General features: G+C 35.6%; 1 protein-coding gene across 1 annotated transcript in view; it reads left to right on the top strand.

The window, feature by feature from the left end:
• Positions 1-22,976, top strand: part of Tlk (Tousled-like kinase) — a 104,198-nt gene that overhangs the window by 10,449 nt on the left and 70,773 nt on the right. Inside the window, exon 2 of the mRNA XM_089634992.1 lies at positions 867-926. Coding sequence (XP_089491118.1) covers positions 899-926 — 28 coding nt within the window. The 5' untranslated portion in view covers positions 867-898. The remainder of the gene's footprint in view (positions 1-866; positions 927-22,976) is intronic.

Genomic DNA, 22,976 nt, shown 5'->3' with positions numbered 1-22,976 from the left:
AAGATTGCTTTACATTTTTTTAATGTATAAGACTGATTATAAAATAAAAAAAATATATAATCAAGGTTTTTATTTCATGTAGTTCCCCGCATTCATATTATTGAGAAATACATACAACGTAAGAAGCCGGATAGTCGGCGCTCTTTGCCGATTAGTCGCCGACTAATCGACGACTACAATAGTGGCCGGATAGTCGGCTTTACCGACTAGTCGCCGACTAGTCGGAACATCTCTAATTAGTATGCATACCTGAACCTCAACTTGTGGGAAAGAAACGAAGCAACCGCAAATGGCGCGAAACGAAGCTTGCAGTTGCTTCGTTCCTTTCCCGTAATTCGTGACTCGCGTTTAGGTTCGAAATTGTATGCGTACCATTAAACGAATCACCCTGTTATAAGTGGTAGGTATTGTATAATTAATAATATTATATTAGGTACCCTTTTTCCCCGGTGCATTTATTTTTACTGATTGAGATAAATATGTATATCGGATAGGAAAAACTTTTATGGATTTAGGTTACTTCCAATTCCGAGGTAGATTTATATTAAATCAGTATATGTATTTAAAAACTTCAAATTGATTTCTATTATTAACTGTTTGAGGAAGGATAGAAAACGCGTTTCTAGAAATATATACATATCTACGTATATATGTATATATTTATTAAATCTTGTTGAAAGGAAATAATCTATGAAATATAAATGATAATTGACAATACTTTGATAATTTTTATAACTTCGTTTTTCGTGAAAAATCATCTTAGGATCGCTTTGCAATAATGTATACTATTGTCTTTATTTTAGTGACCATTGAAAACCTATTTTAAAGCTAATTTATAGTGCTAAATGTATTTGTTTTCCTTGTAGATTTCGATGGGGAACTGGCAAGTGCCGAAGGCATGACGGAGAGGCATTTTTCCGGTGGAGGTAAGTTCCTTCAATACTTATGACTGACTGCTTTCTCTTTGTTTCCTCTCCCAAGCCGCCTACCAATAATCTACTAAATAGTCTATACAATAAAAGACAAAAGTACGCTAGGCTATATGACTAAATATATGTACACACTTTTAATTTAGGCGGTTACATTTGCGGATTTAACAAAAAATCTATTTTATATAAAATCGTTGTATCCACTTAAAATAGCCTTTCTTCTTCGTAGAGAGACAAGGCTTTGATGTTTGGTGAGGGATTTGTAGCTCAATTATATAAATTGGTTCTCATAGTTATAATAATTTATTAACCTGTGAATGTATTACAGTGATGGTGCATAGTTAATCGTGTTGTTTCTATTTTGATGGTACGTAATTGATTCAATCTTTTTTTTAATTCATCGTAGTATAGGTTTTTTTCATTTTATTCAGATCTGCATATTATTTACTATGCTCCACAGACGTAGGAATTAATAGACGAGAAGATAAAGGCGAGGGGTAAAATCAACTGTTGAAGAACGAAGGGAGTGAAGATGACTGTGATTCGTCAATAAATCAATCTGACAGTAAATAGGCATCTCGCATTATAATATCACCATTTACTTCTTAAAAGTAAAATCTGCTTTGAATGAATAGACATTTTTACATGGGAGCGCAAATTACTCGCCACGTTATGAACAAATTTGCGAAGTCCAAATTCGGCAAAGTAAGGCAGCTTCTATATTCAGAGTCGTAGTTAGTTTCAGAGTATTTAGTTAAGACACTTTTATAAATGTTCATAATTTACTTCCCAGCAACCAACCAGCTTTGTGCTTCGCGTCCAGACGTTTCTCGATGTGATAGTAACAACTGATTCATATTATACGATGTGAATATGCCTAAAATAAAATAATGCTTATATATGGAATGTAATACGACAATTGGGTTTATTCTCTTTTTTCGCATCTATTTTTACCAGTTTTCATAGTACAAGTAAACATTTTGCCGTGTTATTTCGTAAAATGAACCGATGATGCCTCGACCATAGTTCGCACAAGAATGATGACGTCACGTTTTCAAATATCACTTGAGGCCGTACGCGAGCCCAGCCGGCTCAATGGAACCGGTATGGGGAGTGGGGATAATACGCTTTTAATCACTTAGGGCAGGTCTACTAATATTCATATGTCTATGCTATGCTCCTTATACGTTTTTAAATAACAATGATAGTAAACAAACCTTTTTTTTGAAATATTGATTATTTTATCAGCTAACATTTGTGTAGTTTTCTAGTGTAGATGTCTTCTTATTGATGAACCTTTTTGCGACTTGTTCTGTAACTGAAGGCTTACTTTAAAATGTGTCCTATCTATATCCGAATACGCGTCTGCAATTAATTTCTTCCGCAAAAAATGCAAAAAATTCTCTCACCTTCAGTTAGCGAAAAATCCATATTATTTTCTGTGTCCGGCATATTTGTTGCTACCGATTGGTTCATGGACTAAATCGAAATAATTTTCTGTCAAATTCTATTTTTTTTAATCTCTTCAGCAGCCATTGTGGATTGAGCTTAAAATGAAATTACAACAAAAAACGTCAATTTACTTTCATTCATAGACCAGGATTGAACGGGCAACCTCCTGATCCGAAATCAGCGCTCTCTCTGTTAGTCCGCAGAGGTCTTTTATTTGAGCTAATGAGTTATTCAACATTTCGCATATGAAACCAAATTAAATTTCCGAGAAAAGTATAGGGCTGAATAAAGGATTCGGATGTAGGAACAGGAATTTGTGCTTCAGAGTGTTGATCAATAATAGACGAGGGCTTGGAATTATTTCCGCCTTCAGGTTGAGTTGCTTTCGAGTCCGCTGGAATTGTTTCTCCGGATCCTCATTGCATATTTATTTTAGGGAAAATTCCTCCTGAAAATTTAAGTAGTGCTCTTTCATATTGTGGACGGTCGAGGGGGGGGGGTGTTCTTATATTTGTATGAAATATATCCTGAATTTTGGTGGGTTGTCGTTGTTTTACAAGTGTATACAAATGTCAAGCGCTTACTGAATTTATATGTATATGTAGTATTGCGCAGTCAGTATAGTTATAGGTATAATAATTTTTAAGTATGCATTTTGAAATTATCGATTATTTCAGTATGTGCAATCGAAGAATTTCGGTTTTGAAAAGATCGTTTAAAACACTCTTTAATGCACTACTATATTATTATTAATATCGGTAATGTTTTCAGTGAACAGAAAAAATAATGTTAACTGCTGTGCATATTGAATACATTTGAAAGGCAATTCAATTAATAAAATGTGCTGTAGAAATGAGATCCCTGAGGCGTATGTGGTAAAACCAAAATGTTAAACCATGTATGATCGTGTGAGAAATGTGGAGATCCGCAAAGAGTGCAAGGCTGATGTAAGTTTAATGAGTAAGATCAAGAAAGGGACGCTTAGATGGTTTGGGCGGTTCCATGATAACTCAACACAGTGACAATTCAACAAAATTTTAAAAAGTGATATAAAGTCATTAGAAACGATGAAATTTTTTTTTAACCTAACCTAACCTAAACAACGTAATCCAGTTAATAAAGTTTTTGTTTCATCACTTTCCATGACTTTATATAACTTTTTAAAGTTGTGAAAAGTTTTAAAGTTTAAAAAAAAAAATGTGATGAATTATCATTGTGATGATTTATCCGGTCACCGGTTTGGGCATGTAGTGCGAATGAGCGAAGAAAGGAGTGTAAGGAGAATATACGATGCAAATGTGAATGGTAGCAGAAGTCGGAGACGCCCGAAGAAGACATGGCACGACCAGATGAATCAAATACTTGAGTCGGGCCATGTCAAGAGCCAGAATAATAGAAGAGTATGTATGAGACGATGTATGAATGTGGATGAGGCAAGGAGTGTGTGCCAAGATCTAGTTGTTTGGCGGTCCGTCCTCTCTGCCTACCCCTGCGGTGAAACGGCGTGATGGTTAGTTAGTTGGTTAATGTGTTGGTAACTAACCTCCAAAAACATTACAAAAACATCTCAATAGTTTTTTTCTAAATTATATGCCAACAATGTAATGTCCAAACAGTCATTTCATTTGTGAACTTTCCGATCGATGGACAATATTGTAAGATTTTTATCTATTTTATGCGGTTTTAGTTGATAACATTATGATCTAATTCCTATCGTTAAGATTAATTTATTTTTTGATAAATACGACCTTTTTCATATTTGATCAATCCACTACCGCAGGTTGTTATTGTGTTTTTAATAACCACACTTTGATTACCAGAGTTGAAAACCAATATATAAATATAGTATTATTTATGTTGTTTGTGTTATTATCATTTGATTGTGTTAATATGTTACATCAGTACGATCGCATTTTATTATGTACGTCGTTCCTATCGTGAATATTTAATTTATTCATCATTTTTTTTTAAATACTCACATAAAGCTCCTTTTTAAATTTGTGCAAAATATTAATTATTTGAAAAAAAAACATTACAGACTTCCTCGTTATATCAACAGTAACACCGTGTGGGTCATTCTCACGAAGGATCGGAAAGGGTTTCTAAAAATGTAAGTAAATTGTTAACGGAGTTGAGAAAACACACTTAACAAATTATGTGTAATTGAACTGAATTAAAACGTGCGTCGTTAATTGTAAACTAGGTTGGTATTGTTAATAGTTATTTATTCAATGCAAACATAGTAAGAAAGCAGATCCGTCTAAACTTTCACGTCGATTAACAGATAACAGAGAATGGAATGACCCAGGAAGGTTTTAGGTCCTAATTTGGCTAGAATTGTCTAAAATTGACAGCAATATGGCGGTGTTTACTTCCGTATGTAGTATATAATATGTTAGGCAGATTTGCCACCATTAAAATAATGTTTATTTTTAAAGTAGGATAACTGAGTTGAGATGAAACATATTTTCAGGAATTATTCCAAATCTAAAGAAATTGCCAAACGTCACGAAATCAAAGTAATGATTGTCTTGAATCAATAAAATAAAATAATTTAGTTTATAAAATTAATGTCTTCGTTTTAATTATTGGAAGATGGACCCTGAGAGACGATGTATGAATGTGAATGAGGCAAGGAGTGTGTGCCAAGACCGAGTTGTTTGGCGGTCCGTCCTCTCTGCCTACCCCTGCGGGGAAACGGCGTGATGGTTAGTTAGTTAGTTAGTTAGTTAGTTGGACCCTGAGTTTTTATTTTGAGGAGTTTGAACTATATATTTTATAATTTCACGTTAGTCAAATATTTAATTTTTTTTCAAATACGTATTTAATTAAGTTAACTAATACTACATAATGAGTTTTGTTGCTTAAGTAAATATAATTTTAATTCTTATAAAAAATACTTGGTTTGAAAACCACTTTATTGAGTATACAAACAAGTATAAAACACTAACCGGTTTCGGTTCAGCCTTCCTTAGGGCTGTATAAATACGTGTATGTAGATATCGGGTAATATGTATTTACATAACCTTGAGGAAGGTTCAAGCTGAACTGAAATCGGTTTTTGTTTTATATTTGTTTGTATACTCAATAAAGTGGTTTTTGAACTAAGTATATTTTATCATAATTAAAATTATAAATTACCACAACGTGATTGCTACCTGTGACAATTAAATATGATTGTCTCATTATTATAACGTTTGAATTTAGAGGGACACATTTTACCCGTATATACTACTTATTTACTATATTTAAATAATTATAATAAGAACCTAATATTTTGTTGTTTCTTGTTTGTTTTACTTACCCCCCTTTTTCTAATTTTGTATGTGAAACTTATAATTTTGATATCAAAATACCAATGATATGTTGTACCCATTAACTCCCACCTATGTATTGTAATTCCTCCCGTCCTACAATGAGTTTTATAACTCATCGGGATTGCTCTAGCAAGAAATAAAAATAATGTTTTTTTGGCAAAAATCAAATAATGCCGATTATTTTATTTTATCCAGTTTACAATATTGACGATTTCCGCATCAGAAAGCACACCTATACGTATAACGTAATAATGCGAGGCAAGCATACAGGTTCTAATTTGACCATATAAAAATTCAATGAATGCGCAGATTGCGTCCAATTTAATATTTTATTATATGACGTACACACAGTAAGTCTAGCTACACAGTCAACGTCATCACAGTCTATTATAATGTAATGTCGTCACTCATAAAACCATAATGATATTTTACGTAAATGCGTATAATATTCCCATGACCGCTATTCAATTTCTTATGACACATCGGCGTGGTATTTTTTCTGCGTTCATTTCTGCCCCTCTTGTTGATCCTCCCAAGGGAGTTGCAACCGCCCGGCAGCCCCTGCCTAGTTGACTCCAACACCTGAACATTCCAAATGGACAAAAATTATCAATAATACTAAGAAAAAAAACCTGTTGCGGTTACTTTAAACTAGCCTGATTTTTTTAAGTGAGATGGATTTAAGTATTTTAAAGACGAACGAAAATTAAAATTAGTTTTGCCTGCGGCGAATTCCTCATTTTTTTGCACGTATTACATGCACTCCCGCGGTTAAACTGCCGTATATCAAAATTCAAGATACATACCAAACTGAGATAGTGGACTGGAATGAAATTTTACATCTTCACTGTGGGCACCGTAATACTATATTGTATTTATAAATATTATCATTAATCTTTTTTTTTACTTGAATGGGTTTTCTAGTATTTAGAGCTCTAACTTTTTTACTGCGACAGTTTAGTATATTTAGACGCTAGGAAAAAATCAAAATCATTTCGATAAGTTTGAGATTAGCATTTGAAAGGTACGCTGCCAAACGTGCTACTTTTTAATTTAAGGCAATGCACTACGTCGTGTAATATTTTGAATCGAGCCGCTATCAATAACACACCTTACGTAGATGGCGATAAGGCTTAAATTCCCGCTTCACACCATCCACATGTTTTGATTTATGCAAGAAGAAAACATGGCCAAAACGTGCCTTTTATTTTATTTTATGGATGTTCAGGCACAAATATTTAAATGTTTTTAGATTTTATAAATAACTTAATTTGCCACATTATACCATAAAACCATAACCGAAAATGGGTTCGTAAGTAGGAGATTTTGAACTTTAAAGCAGTTTTCATAGGCCTATATACTATTTTTTTTGGGCTTACAAAAAGACTTATCTAAAAAAGACTCGATTATTTCAAAGGCCAGGATTTATTCTACTCGTAGTATTTAATTAAAGCATCTGAAACATTTCTAGGCGACAAAATTTTCAAACCAAAAACACATGATTTTATATTACTACGTAGTGCATCGCCTTAAACATTTTCATTCAGTTTTTTTCCACAGTTATATTTTACAATGTGAAACGTGTGTTTATACTCTTAATATTGTTCAGTTTGATTGTTGATTGATCTAATACCACTCAAGTCAGGCGTTTTTGTAACTTATGTCAGTTTTTTGTAGATTTTGTAGTAGATTAGATATTAGTATTTCGATTAGTTGCGGAAATACGACTTGTTAAAAAACATGTTGAAAGTGTCTATAGTCCACGTCTTACCAGCTCGATGCAAGTCATGTACGTCCCTTATCACCCTGTATACGTTTTTAGCATCATTCCTTTGTTATGTAATTCTTCTTAATGTAATTAATGATTTATTTTTTAAAACCGTTATTATTCGCCAGGGAAGATATAAATTAATCCAGCCCTGGCGAAAGTAAGTCCGAAATCAGTTGACGATCAGTTGTGTAGAAATAATGTGATGAAAGTTATCGAACATACTCATTTCTGTTGTCTTTGATTTGATGTGTGTTAGTTATACTTGCGTGAAATGTTAAATGATCTCAAATCTGATTAAATTTAAGTGTCATTAACACGCGATAAAGTATGTAGTTGTACGTGCACGTGCGTGAAACTCGACGTACACCACGTTCAGAGTTGATGTTGGCTTCATGAGAACGGGCCGCTTCTTCTACTCGTTTTTGCGTTAGACGACTCGTATGTGGAACGCGCCCCCGTATCTGTTTTCCCTCATAAAATCCGGGCCTCTTCAAGACCCGCATTACTACATCCCTTCCTACTGCTTCACTGCCTCTACACTGTACAGACAGGGGCGCTCTTGGGAAGTGTCGCATATAAATGGTAGCAAAGGTATATTTTTTTATCAGAAATTTATTTCAATTATAATTACAATATGCCGTGATTTTCATGGGTCTTCGCTAGTGATGTACTAATTTCCAATCTATTGTATATTTATACTCGCGTTCAATGTAAAGTGTTGGAATTCGTTCAAAAGTTTAGCTAGAAGCCCTGAGGATTGGTCGCTACACCACTTGATCCGCCCTAAGGATTATATAATGTTATTATCGGTAGATCGCACCCCTATATTTAATTATTCTTATTAAATTATAATATTTGTCTCTTATATATGTGCATGGCTAATTTGATATAGCTTCTGTCGTATTTTTATCCAAATAAGAAAGTTAACTAATACATTCTCTCCTACAACGTGGGTCTTTTCAAGACCCAGAAAACTACTTCATTTCCTCAAAAACACCCTCAATAATCATCCCCAAAGATGACATATGCCCTGAGGGAAAATATTTTCCTCAGGGCCCATGTGTGGAGTTAACATAAAATAAAAGTAAAAACTTTTCTTGTCTAAAACATGGCGATTATTGTACTTATTTTTTATGTTTGCTTTGCGAGCGATATATTATCACACTTCCGCAACTACACTGCCGTTAAGTAAAAAATCGGATATTTATAATGTATTAAGTTACCACCTTTTTATTTTTTTTTATCTAAAAAGTATTTTTATAGATTTATTCTAACATTGAATTTGCTAAGCTGTTACGTTACAGTAACCTGTAATTTAGAGTTGAAAACTCTAGGCAAAACATTATAATTCATTATTTAAAATTGGAAAACATAAATAATTATTTTTTAATGACGCAAAACTTCTAAAGTCTCTATACATATATTTATCTCAATTTGACATATTTTGTCTTACAGTCGTGTAGTTGGTGGTGTGCGATCTTCACTCGAATCTTAAAAGGATCGAAATTTATTCAAATAAAATTGCTCAGCAATTATTATTGTTCATTAATTTTACGAAATTTATTAAAATAAAATTGCTCATCAATTATTATTACTACTCATAATTTTTACAAAATTTATTCAAATAAAATTGCTCAGCAATTATTATTATTTGTTAATTTTACGAAATTTATTCAAATAAAATTTCTTAGATATTATTATAGTTTTAAAATTTTACGATACCTCTTCCCACAGTTTATTATCATAAAAAAAATATTATTTCGAATGAACGAATTATAAATCTAGTTCATGAAGGCGATCCTTTTAAGGTTCTCCAGCGATTTCTGAAATATGTTTCTAATTGGCGAATAATTTTTGGTAGCCTCATTACAGAGTTTCCCAAATTTAGTGAATCAATTTTTTTTCAACACTTGTTATTGCCATTGCTCCAACATATTGCCCTTCGATATCCCTGAGGCCATCATAAAACCCTCTGTCGTGATTCGAAGCACTGGTCAGCACTGGTCTAGTTGATATTTTACTTTATTTTATATAGGTAAATTTAATGCGCTTAGAACATATAATAAAAGCATTCATTTTTGTGATTTTTTTCTTGAGTTTATTTTTTCAATGGTTCATTTTGTTTTCTGGGAATAAATCCTATTTATGTTGTGATGCTCCCATTATTTATTGTTTCGTAAATCGCATATTCTTATTACCTGTGTACTTATTTATTATATGTACACTTATACATATATATGGGACGTGTGGGATTGCACTAACCTCCCCACATCCTGGAATAAAATATTATTATTATTAAGTGAGCTTAAATGTAGAACGAAATTAAAACCTCACAAAATCATTTCGCAACGTAAGTTGCATTATTGCTGCATAGTTACTTACCCAAGATTTGATTATGCATTAGGTCGTATGAACCAGCAGCCGCAGCCATCTTAAAACAGTGCACCGTATTGAATATGAAAAGCTGAGAAGTGAGAAGTGGGGTATATGTACGATATGCCTGCCTCCATCTTGTGATGTTGCGAGTAGCCAATGGCCAGGGAGAGGGACAGGCGGAGTGCCCCGTGTGGCCGGACAGTCCGGAGCAGAGCGCTAGTCGTCGGGTGTCCGGCCTGTTCAACGAGGAGTTGGTTCCGCTAAACTGTCGGACGTGGCAGTAAATACTTGTTGCGATTTTATTTATTTGTTACGTGCTATCTCTTGATTGTCGTCACAGTCCACCTATTTATAGCGCCGCTCCGGCATTCATATTGTAGCATTTGCTCGTTAGGCCCAACACACAACAAACTGTATCGATGCGGATTACTTTACCAAAACATCCACCAGGCTTGGCACTCGCCAGTGCTTCTGTAACCGAGGAATTTTTAGATGTTTTATTAGATTTTTTCTGTATTGGTGCATCGCTGTAAAATATGTCAGCTATCCCCATTGCGAACTATTACCAATGTTATGTAACACTCGGTGGAGAATTTCCCTAGAAGACCAAATAAGGGGTAGGGGATGGGGTAACATGCTACGGACGAGGGATGCAACACCAACTGATTTTTCGTCAGAATATGCATCCGATAGTACAGACCCTGAAAGAAATCTCCTAGTTAACTATATTGTAACATAATTCTTATGATATTGTGCTCGAATTATAGGATTTATATGTTTTTCTTATGATACTGTGCTCGAATTATAGAATTAAGATAATTCTCATGATATTGTGCTCGAATTGTACGATTAAAATAATGCTTATGATTGTGCTCGAATTATACGATTAAGATAATTCTCATGATATTGTGCTCGAATAATAGGATTTATTTGTTTTTTAAAAATCGAAAAACAAGTAAATTTTCAACTTCGTTAAGTTCGATTTGTTTCCAAAAAAATAATAGTTTATTATGGTTGGTATTGAGTTACATTTTTACAATTGTATCAAAATTTCATAAAAGGTGCCGCACGAATGGAGCAACAACATTTGTTATTTGAAATGACGGACGGATATATGTTGAGTTTTAGCTACGTTTAACTATGGTGTGTTGTGCGATGTTTGTGGTTATTTCTCCCTCTGTTTCTATTTTTAACCGTTTTCATCGCTCAGAATAATATAATGAACTATTGAACCGTCAAAATACTCCGATGGACGAAAGCTGGGAGTCAGTATAATTCTGTTCGCCATTATTTTTGTACAAGCAGTTGACACCAGTTTTGCTTGAGATGGGCGGGATTTCGTTCTATCCTTATTCGGTGTACGGTTTGCTAAGTTAATCAACCAGCACGCAAAGGCAATGTGGTCGTGTAGTGTGTTGCCGGTGCATTCTAAGGAAATCAATAAAGTATGACTGGGTCGGATAATCGTATCGTTGCTAAAATAGTCATGCGCATTTTCATCAAGAGTTGACCTTTTCAGGGAAACGGGGCTGCGAGGTACCCACTACCGATGTGCGAAATGTAAACATGTCGGCCGTTGTAGGACAAAGAATCGCCATTTACACCACTGAATATTTTGAAACTATTTAATTGTAGTTTTGATTACGATATTTGTTTTTTTTTCTACCACACATAACTGTTTCTGAGAACCGAAAAGTGCATCGTGCTATTGATCGAAAAACCGCGGCATAGCAACCAATCATGAAAACCGCTGTATGAAGTCACTGATAAATCATATGATATGTAAATGAAACTAATGCTCCTTCAACGAAAGTCTTTACTATATAAATATTACACGAAGAAAAACGAGTAATAAAAAATGACAGAAATGTTAATTTATTAAGAATCTCTTCAAATTATTGATAATCCGGTTAAAAACATAACTGCGGGCCGTTTCCTAATAAACTTTTGATATTATCTGAAATGCATCTGCGTTTTTTATGAACACGTGTTCCGACATCGTGACAATGCATAGGTATTTTACTAAAAGTTTTATCAGGAAACCTATCAATTGATGCGTTGATGGCCTGTATTCCCATTTTTAACCGAATTACGAATAATTTAAAGATATTAGTAAATTAGCAAAATTTTTACCAGTAAATTATCTCCTTGTATGCTCCTTGATAAAGCATGTGTGAGTTTAAATTTAACAATAAATTTAACTATAAAGTTATTTAATGTATACATGGCTTCATACACCCAACTCCTTGAAAATTGATAAGTTTTAAAATATTTCAAAAGAAAATTCATTGCAATTTTTTTTTTTAATTATGCGATGATATTTTCACACGAGCAAAGAGAAAATCGTCAAGAATTTTCGCCATCTTTCTTTTGGGTGTGTTTTGTAGCGCTTGTGTTGCAGACATACGCTTTGCTTAATATCATCGTTGTTGGGTACAGAGTACAGGCAGGCTACAGGCTGACTACAGGGAACAGGGACGGGGTGGGTAGAGGGTACAGTGAGATAGTGCTTGGGGAGGCGAGTCGCCTCAGCTGAATGTAGGGCGGCATTGATTCCCCCGCCGCCTCCCCTATCCTCAAACATTCTGTGTACTTTGCACACTCTTCTCCGCCGCCCTTTCTTTCACCTTTTGTCTCTCAGATCAAAGTTCTCTTATGACGGCGTGTGTCAAGAAACGCATTTGTTTCGAGCATCGCCCCTTTAGAGGCACGCCGGTGCAGATACTCACTACAACTGGAAAAATCAACATGAAACAACCATCCCCAACAATTGTAAAATGGAAAAAATCTAGTGTGAAAACCTTATTTTGCTTAAAATTCTTGGATTTCAGTTGTTTTTATTTTGATGGTGTACCAAGAAGGATAAATATAATAAAACCGTTCAAAAAACTTTTAGTAGGTATGATTTATTTCGTGTTAGCAACACTCAAAAATGCGCCGTCCGTTAAATGGCTCTATTCCATTTGAGTATTTTTCCACCCACGATGTTTCCTTCCGTGTGTTTATTGCGCTGCGAGAAAAATGTCCCTCCTTCCTGGTTCGCGCTCATTTGCCTCCCTAACCCCCCTCCCCTGCACCGCCTCTCCCCGCTCCATCCGCGGCGCCCCACCCCCTGCGCCCTCCCATTATGAGATGTTCGCCCTTGCGGGAGATGCAGGCACCCATTACGCGGCCGTCCATCAGGGCTGCCACTACTGATATAGTTAAGTCATGTCAAATGAATACTACCATAAAATTAGTGTTTTTCGGAAAAAGCTGAATTATTTATGTATGTTATAAAAAATAATCGTTATGAATATCTGGATAAAAAAAACAGAAGGTCTTAAAAAAAATGCAAAGATTTTTTTACTTCTTGGGTTGGGTCCCTCAGGTTCAGAATTATTTCTAGAAACTTGAAATACAATTATTCATAGAATTTATAAAATTATGTCAAACACTCTTTGGTGATATAATCGAAAAATATTAGAGTTCCTCTTTATGACATTCTTCTGGAGGTAGTGGTTGACGCATTGGACTATCGAGAAGGTTGCGGGATACTTTTGCATTAGAATGTTTGAAGAAAAACGTTGGGTTTGACTATTGTAAGTAAAATCCTGTAGCCTATAGGAAATATTCATGCACGTGTGCTCTCCTTTCGCAGTCTTTGTGTTTTCCATTCGTGTGATGTTATATTGTATGGAAAATTAGTACGCAAAATTAATAAAAAATAATAATTATATTAACACAGAGTTACGATCTTTCTTTCACGATCAGGATTTTTTGTTTTGTTTCTGTATACAAATAATCTCTTTTTTGAATATTTTGGACTTTGGATAGTCTTGTACCTGTCTATATCTTGTAGGTATTCGTTTTGTGACGTGATTTTATAGTTCGAATGAAGTCCAAACCGTGCCTCTACTCCTCTTTTCCTGTATTGTAAAATTTTCAACATTAACCGAGTATTTGATTAAATTTGAACGTGGCTAATATTTATTTATAGTTCATGTTTTCCGTGTTATGCTAATTACGACGTTGATGACATCACAGCTCCCCGACGGAGCATTTCCAAGATTAACACTGGAACATACATAAAATCTCATTCCAATTTCATTGAATAATGTGACCTTGGTTTCAAAATGTATGGATCCACATTTTTTGGTCAATGAATTTTGTGTAACGTTTTTTTTAAGATATTACGAATGTACTTCAAATGATAAGGTTTTTATACATTGAATACTAATCTAAGCCTTGCATCTTTTCTAGATACATTATCATGATAGGGCAGGTAAGAATCTGTTTTGACGCTTTTTTTTTATCCTTTATAGGTTATGATATTAATGAATCATTTTTGGCAACCTCTTGTTCGTTTGAATTGTGGTGATTGGCCAACCCTGCTAGTGGTGTCGCCCTACCCCTCCCCATAGTTCACCCGTCCGCCGGAATGTGTGTACATACGGCCGGCCACATTTGCCCCGCGTATTGATTTCCTCTCCCACCGGTGGGTGACTGGGAGGGGGGGGGGGGGGGGCAGCAGGGGGTGAAGGATGAAGGAGGTAACCCCCTCCCCATCACCACCATCACCAACTCGACAATCCCCCTCCCACCTTTCCAGAATTTCACAAAACCCCCGCCGGATGTTGGGTGTGATTCCATCCGATCCGCCATTTCGCCGTCTTGCGCGCTTATCTCTGCGTCTATTGTTTCCAAATGGTGATATCTGATGTTGGTTGCCATGCCGAACAGGTGAATCCAGCAACAGCTATCTATTCGAAGAACGACTTTTCTGCCGTCAAACTTCTTTTCATTCTCATCATCTTCACAAGAAAATATTTAAAAGCTCATATCTACATTCTATGAAAAAGAGTACTACATGTGATTTGCCAACTACGAAGTCATAGTATTCTGCTGTAACAGATACCGCTCCTAGATATGTAGAAAAACGGGCTGTACATTGCTGAACAACCCATTTTCAGAAATGCCTTTACCGAGCGCACAAATACGTTTTGATCAATTCCGGATATCTTTCAGAACGAAATATCCTTTGGGATAAAATACGTGTTGAGAAACTAATTTTATAGCAGATACGTTCCACTGCAGGAGGTACAAGGTGCATTTATTAATTTGCAATATCTGCCTGTATTCTAAAATCACTACTGATATTTTTAATTTTCAAATTATGCATGTTTTCTTAGTAATATTTTAGCGACTCAGTCAGTGAGTTGTAATTAGGTTTCCATAATGCATTACTTTACGTTCTTTAGAGCCTACCATCAAATAATAATTATTATCCACGGGCTCATGTACGAAATTCTTCCAGCTCAGGCTGATATAGGGGTTGTATATTAGGCAACCCATAATCTTCCCACTTAAGTTTTAGCCATCCATCAATTAGGATTAAGGTATTAATGGTATATATAAACTGTACATTCGGTGTACCCTGTATTTTGCATATTATCCTCTGGTTGACATAGAATAGCAACACCCAGACTTGCAAGACGTTGCAAGTTAAATGCTTTCCACATCCAAAGAGTTTTTTGTAGATCATCGGGATAAGCAACTATGCAAATAATTAGTAATGCACTCAAAACTACCAGAATAAGTTCAAAAGTTAGATCCCCAATACCGTGTAGGAGTTCTCAAGTTGAAAAGCTTTCCCATTATCCTTTATCGGTTAAAGTTCTTTTCCACGAAGTTGCGCCGTTTAACCCTACAATCACGAAACCTAGGAATAGAATAAATCGATCACGTGAACTAAGATCAACTTACTTGCATGACCACGAATGTCCCGCACTGTGCCTTTTATATTACACAATATAGGTACGTACCTACTACTAAAATTATCGAAATAATGTAGATTAATGAAATAAAATAATGTAATGAATCCACTACCCGTTGAATAAAGCGGTTGGTTTGTAAAAATTTCCGTCATGCAAAACTTTAGCCCGCCAATAATATGATGTATTACTATGTGCAGTATCTACCATAAAACGTTAATAAATACCATTTCACGTTATTCGTCTGCAATAATGTTATTTTTTTTTGTAATATTTTTCAGTGATCAGTATTTTACTATGGAAGTTGTGATCTAATAAAAATGTATTTTTATTTTTCGGAGCGAATAATGAACTATTCATAGTACATTATAACATTCCCCGCTATCCCCGTCCCGTGTCCGTGTTCCTGTGAAGTGAGTACACTGTAAAGTGGGCACAGTGCACAGTCGTACACAGCAGATCAATACGGGCGCGAAGGAGCCGTCTTATTAGCGGCGGTGGTGATACGCTATTGTTAAGCTCTGGGGCTTTCAGACCCGCGGAGCACCGAACTAAGGGAAAATTAGGACAAAGAAACGGAGGACTAAATACACAGAAGCTGTTTCCATGGCCCGTGGGATTTTTTTGTTTCTTCAAGCGCGAGATTATAATTTAATCGCCAGGTGGTTTTTTGATATGTTGTCTTTTAATTTCTAATTGGCGACTTGATGTCGTGGACTAACACATTCTACACCAAACTTATGTTGTCTTTGAAAGAATACCGTTGTTAGGTTCTGATAAGACACTTATGCTTTTATCTACATATTTAATATGTTTTAATAATAATATACACGTTTAATTTTCTATCTTTATCATACTCAGAATGAAGTCGTAGACTACTTGCTACGATACGGCCCAACTATCGTAGCAAGAAGGGAAGATCAATAAAATGTAACAAGTAAGATAAATTAAACTTTGTAGCAAATTATCTTAGATTATACTTATATTGTTAAATTATATGAAACCGTTAAAACAATATCTCAATAAACCCCAATTTATCGGCACTGACATTTCGGAGTTCGGATTATTCTTTAGTGGAGTGTCTGTAACCTTTTATTGATAAGAAGAAAATCGCATTCATGTTTTTGGTAAGGAACTTTCTTGGATTACGATTCAATCTCGTAGGAACAAGTTTCATAGCAATTATTTATTTTTCATGATGAACTCTGCCACATTGTAAGCTTAATAATCTTCATGCAAACGGTGATCGGGGCGCTTATAACCTGTCGCTGAAGCGCAAATAAGTGAGAATGTGTAGCGAATAGTGATTCTGTTAGGTACTCGACAGGTTTTTAGTATATTATTATTAGTCAACCTGCTTTCGAGAGGGGGGTGGGCAAGCGCGGCCTCTGTGCACCGGGGTGACTGGACCTAGTGTACCTACGTGCCCGCCGCTTCCAAACCTCGGGGCTGCATTTACCTTCTTCCTTCCTTCTTAGGCCTATCTTGTCCACTTCACTTTTACAATATTTTGATTATTCAACTTGCTTTCGAGAGGGGGGTGGGGAAGCGCGGCCTCCGTGCACCGGGGTGACTAGACCTGGCGTACCTACGTGCCCGCCACTTCCGAACCTCGGGGCTGCATTCTACCTTCTTCCTCCTTAGACCTATCTTGTCCACTTCACTTTTACAATATTTTGATTATTCAACCTGCTTTCGAGAGGGGGGTGGGGAAGCGCGGCCTCCGTGCACTGGGGTGACTAGACCTGGCGTACCTACGTGCCCGCCACTTCCGAACCTCGGGGCTGCATTCTACCTTCTTCCTCCTTAGACCTATCTTGTCCACTTCACTTTTTTCTGTATGTTTTTCGTGTGACGTGTGCGCGATATATGCCGGATTAAAAGTATGAACACAAACGCGCCCGCACCCTTAATCAATGTAAACACACAGTGTTGAAAAAAATTGTATATTATTTCACTTATAATAGCACATTCTAGTTTGTTTTATATTTTATGAATTATCATTTTTTTTTTACTTTTCGTTGGCACTCAAAACAGGTTTGTTGCTGTTTGCCTGCTGGGTTGTCATTGTGTATTATTTTTATTACGTTTGCCGACATAATATTTGTTATCATGAGCACCCCACCTTAATTCCATTCCATGATAACTCAACACACTTTTAAAAAGTGATATAAAGACATTAAAAAAGATGAAAAAAACATATCAACCCCTCCGACGTAGTTTTTGTTTCATCACTTTTCTTGACTTTATTTATATATAATTAACGCCTTTCGGCATTTTACAAATAAATTAAAAAATTCATATGTATATATATAAATATGAGTAATTTGCCTGTGTTACAACTGACTGTCTTTGTATTTTATTCTTTTGTGTTGTAGTAAATTAAAAGTTATTCTATTTTTTTTTATATATATTGCTCTGTTTTGTAGTTATTTAAGTTCTTATTTAAATTCTTCTGTATCTATTTTAAATGTTGTGATTTCTCGTTATTTGTATGATTTAGTAATATATTAATATTGTTAAACTGACCTGCTGACAAACTGCTTCGGCAGTTTAGCGGGTATAAATAATAAAAAAATAAATAAATAAAAATAAATATTTATATAAAAAATAAATAACAAAGCAAATTAAGATCATGTTTAAGTAATACAATGCCACCTTATATACACAGAAAAAACTTGGTGATATAAAATATTAGCTAATTTATTAAAAATCTGGTTAAATAATTCGTATTCCTGTTAAAAACGGGAATGCAGGCCTTTAACGAATGAATTGACAGATTTCCTAACTGTCGGTAAAAACCAATATATTATTAGAATGTCGAAACACGTGTCCATAAAAATTCTAAAATTGTCGCATTATATTTATCAGGAAAAGCATAGCTGTATGAACAAGTGTTCCGATATGTTCTGAATGTCTACGTTTTCAACAGGATTTCAATAAATCAGCCATACTTTTCTCTGTGTATAGCGTGCGAGGATATTTTTTCTTGTTCTATAATTTACACAGCCATCTTGTTTGTTTACGGCAACAAAGTGCATCCCCAAACGTCGATAATTTAAACCTGCGATGTTTCAGAGTTAGTATTGAGTGCCGCAGGTGTGACTGACTGCAGCAGGGTACGCGAGAGTGTGCTACGCGTGCAGTTGGTGCAGTCGGTGCAGTCAGCCCTGTTAACCGCTGGAATTCGAGAGACCCTCGCCAGACGGTTTTTTGTCCCGGCGCTGTAGCGGTTTAGTGGCCGTATTAGTAAAGCGCGTTCCCTTTCAGCCTTCTGCGCTCCCGGCCGGTTCTCGCCATCTCACAGTCCACTCTGCAGTCTGCCGTTGCCGTGAAACTGGGAGTCCGAGTCTATGATGCTCGTCGCTCGAGTCCCTTGACCTCTAGTGACTTCTCGCGCGTTTTCGCGTCACCACCAATCGCACTTTTCTCTTCCCCGTGCGCCGTGCAGTCGACTGGCTGAGATCGGTGCTGTTTAGTGTTGTCGTCTTCCTAGCGGGTTTTTTCGCAACTGCTCACTTATGTTGTCTTGCCATGGTAATGTATTTTGATTGTTTTTAATACCCAATTATAATATTGTACAACGGATCAATTAATTCCGTCAGATGCGTCGCTTGATTACGAGTTGCTAGGGCACGCGAAACGAGTTCACTCCTACATTGATTTTTGTCTTTGTCTATTTTATATAAAATGTAACATGTTGAATGCAATGAATTGTGTCTTGTGTGGCCATTGCCTTTTTTTCAGATTTACCTTATTTGCATTGTTATCTTATTATTTATTTCATATGATTTGTGTAATGTAACGAAAATAGATTTTTGTGTGGTTACTCGGAAACATTCCGACACATGGCGAAGTAAGTGGAGTTGATAGTGTCCTCGCGAGGGGAGAAGTAGCAGTCACGTGGTCCCGCAGGCGCGCCTAACTTTATCGATTATCCCTTTGTCGCCAAACCTTCTTAAGGTCCTCTGTTCTCGACTCGTTCTGTTGGTTGTCCCTCCCCTCTCCCGCCCCCTCCCCAAGCCGCCATTTTATTATTTCCATCTATGTACACCAGGACATCTCCAAAACACACGGTACGTGTTTTAAAATATTTTCTTATTAGGGACTACGTTTCAAGGTTTTCTGGTTTCTTACAAGTGAACATGTTGAACTTGAAAAGTAGTTGCGTAATAATACACCCGCTCGGTAACATTGCTCGCATCAATACAATCGTAGAATGATGTGAATATAATATTTGGTAGACAAGCCAATGTTAAATACAAACACCCAAACAAAGCGCCATGTTGCGAGTTGTTTACAAACCAATCTTGGATATTGTTCAAAGCCTCATAATCTGTGTATTAATATCGAGTGACCGCGCGCATTCAACCCGTTTCAAACCAGTTGAAGTGTTCTGACCGCGAAGTGCATTCATGGCGGGACTCGCAGCGCAGCTCACAACATACGTACTGTACTACACTAGTTTTGTTTGCGGTACCGCACACCCCACGCCACACGCCACACACCACACGCCATCTTGCTCACGAAGGTCAATCCAGCCTCGTTCCCAGGACCAGAGTTGCTGTCCATTGGATATTGATACCTAACTATATTATCCACTTGCTCGGGTTACTCAATAAAACTATAGAGGACTCTCCGTATTACATAATCCCACTTCTACTGCTACTGCCTTGCATATTTCTAATTCTGGCTCCTCGCGCCAAACTTCCCTTCACCACTGCCTACAGCGGCGGGAACCGCCCTAAAGCATGTACATTATATATTTTATTCAAATACAGATTTTGCACATGTATGGCGTATTTAATATATTTCATTTTAATATCGTCGCAGGAAAGCAATACTGCCTACACATATCACGGCTGTAAATTCAATTTTACATCGTCACAATTATTAGAATTCTACTTAGGTAGATCGACACTGTATCTATATATAAATATATGTATCTTTTTAAATCTACACTATAGACATTCTTAAAGTGCTTTTCCCTGGGCTATTTTATTTTGTTTTCAGTGATGACAATGCCTTTCACTCGTATTATTAGGTTTTCATGAACTTTGATGATTCTTTATTTAGCCTACTCTTTTCTTCTCCCTGTAATGCTACCAGCCGACAACCTAACAACGTTAATTGGTAGGTACTATAAAGCAGATGCTTGACTGCTTTATCTCAGCTCTATGTTAACCAATTAGCATGTCTCTCCATATTGATCACCTTTTTCATTGTTTGGCGTTGCTGCAATGTGCATCGTCTATTTGTTAAAAATAAATACTCGGTAGTCGCTAGTCGGCTTATTATTGGCCAGTGTAAATGTGCATCGAAAAGCAGAATGCAGTTTATATTCCGTCCCTCTTCACAGTTGCGCGTGAGTGGAGACAGCATCACCACTTGACGATTATTTAATCGGGTATAAAGCGCCCGAGTCCTTCCGCAGAGGGGAGCGGAACATTTTCAATACGCATTTTTGCAGACTTATTAAAATAAAAACTTTTTTCGCTGAACTCTTCACAACAACGAACACTATTCATTATTGTAGTAGTGTTGAAACCTGTGCTAAGTGTAATAAATATGTTTCAGGAAGGAAGGGTTGAAACTTCATTGTACACCATCAATTTATTATTGTAGTAACGTAGAAAGCCGTGTTAAGTGTAATAAATATGTTTTCAGGAAGGAAAAAGTTAGGTTTAAAACATTCTTTTCTAATGATATTCTTGATAAATTCCAAAACATCGTGCCAGTCCTCGTAGGATGGTCGCCAAAATGGTTTAGATAGAGTTTAAATTCTAGTTTCAGACCATATACCGCAATATTCCGAGGAAAACATTTGTGCTTGTTCCGCATGTAACGAACATTTATTCTCATTTCTTTACACACATAATATATAATAACAAATAGTATAAACAAGAAATGAAAACCCACTAAGGCACTGCCTGAGTGTGGGTAATTTTTAAAAACGATTACTATATTCCCAAGTACCTAAAGTATAAAATACATAAGTAAAATAAGTGAAGAAGTTTTTTTTTTTTTAGTTATTATAAAAAGTAAAGAGAAAACATAATGTACTACAGTTTAGAATGTTTCAGCTAGTGAGTTGTAGAAGGATAGATACATTTATATTTTATCATTTGAGTTTGTAGGGGTAGATGGTTAAATGTACGAGGACCTTTGAAACTGCTTTGTGTCTGCATTAATTAAGTATTGGTTTGGGGGGTGTAAAATATATTATTTGTTCTTTTGCTCATTATGTTTTTGTTTATTTTGAAATTAATTTGTTTTTAAATATATATTTCATAGTTTGTAATACAAATAATTTAAGAATATTAAATAATTTAGATTATTTGTATAATAAGTCGGTCGAGAATGTTTTATTTTTGTTATATATGACTTTAATTATGTATTTTTGAGTTATTTGTAAAGGCTTAATAAATGTATCAGGTGCACCACCCCATCCTATTATGCCATAAGTGATTGAAGATTGCACCAGGGAAAAGTAGATCATTTTCAATTTTTCAATGTTTAGAATTTCCTTCAGTCTAGAAAATATGTAGGTAAGATATCATAGTTAAGAAGTGGTTTGATTACTGTGTGATTTCCAATTAAGATTTATATCTATTGATACTCCTAAATATTTTATATTTTTAGAGTTCGTTGCACAGGAAGCACATTTCTTGATTGCAACTTGTATTATGGATTCTAATTTTAAGGTTGTCTTTAGGTTTTTTTTAATGTTTTTATAAAAAGGTAATTAAAATATTTTGCTGTCGTTAAAAACGAGTTTGTTGTATTTTAACCATGAAGAAACAAGTGAAATACATTCAGTTGCTTTCGAAAAAGTTTCTGTCCAATTATTACCATCCACTAATATTGCCGTGTCGTCGGCGTAAGAAACAATTTTACCAGGGATTACAAAATTACTTAAACCATTAATATAAACTAGAGAGGGTAAATCTCGCAGTAAATTCTCCAGCGCGAAGAAAACCACATCTTCACCACAAACTGGCACCATGGACACACGGTCGGCGACACATCAATCTATGATTAATATAGACTGTGAGTCAATATTTGAATTCATCAATATGAAATTCGAGGAAATGAAGACAGTAATGCTCAATAAAATTGAAACAGAGCTGCAAGAAATAAAAAACTTCACGAACTTCATCAATGACAAATATGATGACATTATACAAAAACTTCAACAAATCATGGACATTCAAAACACCGTCAACAAAATCAAGGAGGAACTGGCGGATAAAGAAAACATATTGTCTACGGTATAAATCCACCTGGCGGATATAGAACAAGCAGCCCTGCTGAACACCATAGAGATAAACGGCCTAAAATTACAGGACAACATATCCCCAGTCCACGCTGTTACACG

This window comes from Hesperophylax consimilis, chromosome 8 (assembly GCF_061612785.1).
Source record: "Hesperophylax consimilis isolate HC1 chromosome 8, BYU_Hcon_1.0, whole genome shotgun sequence".
NCBI lineage: Eukaryota > Metazoa > Arthropoda > Insecta > Trichoptera > Limnephilidae > Hesperophylax > Hesperophylax consimilis.
The sequence above is the reverse complement of the archived record's forward strand: the minus strand, read 5'-3'. Positions and strand labels throughout refer to the sequence as shown.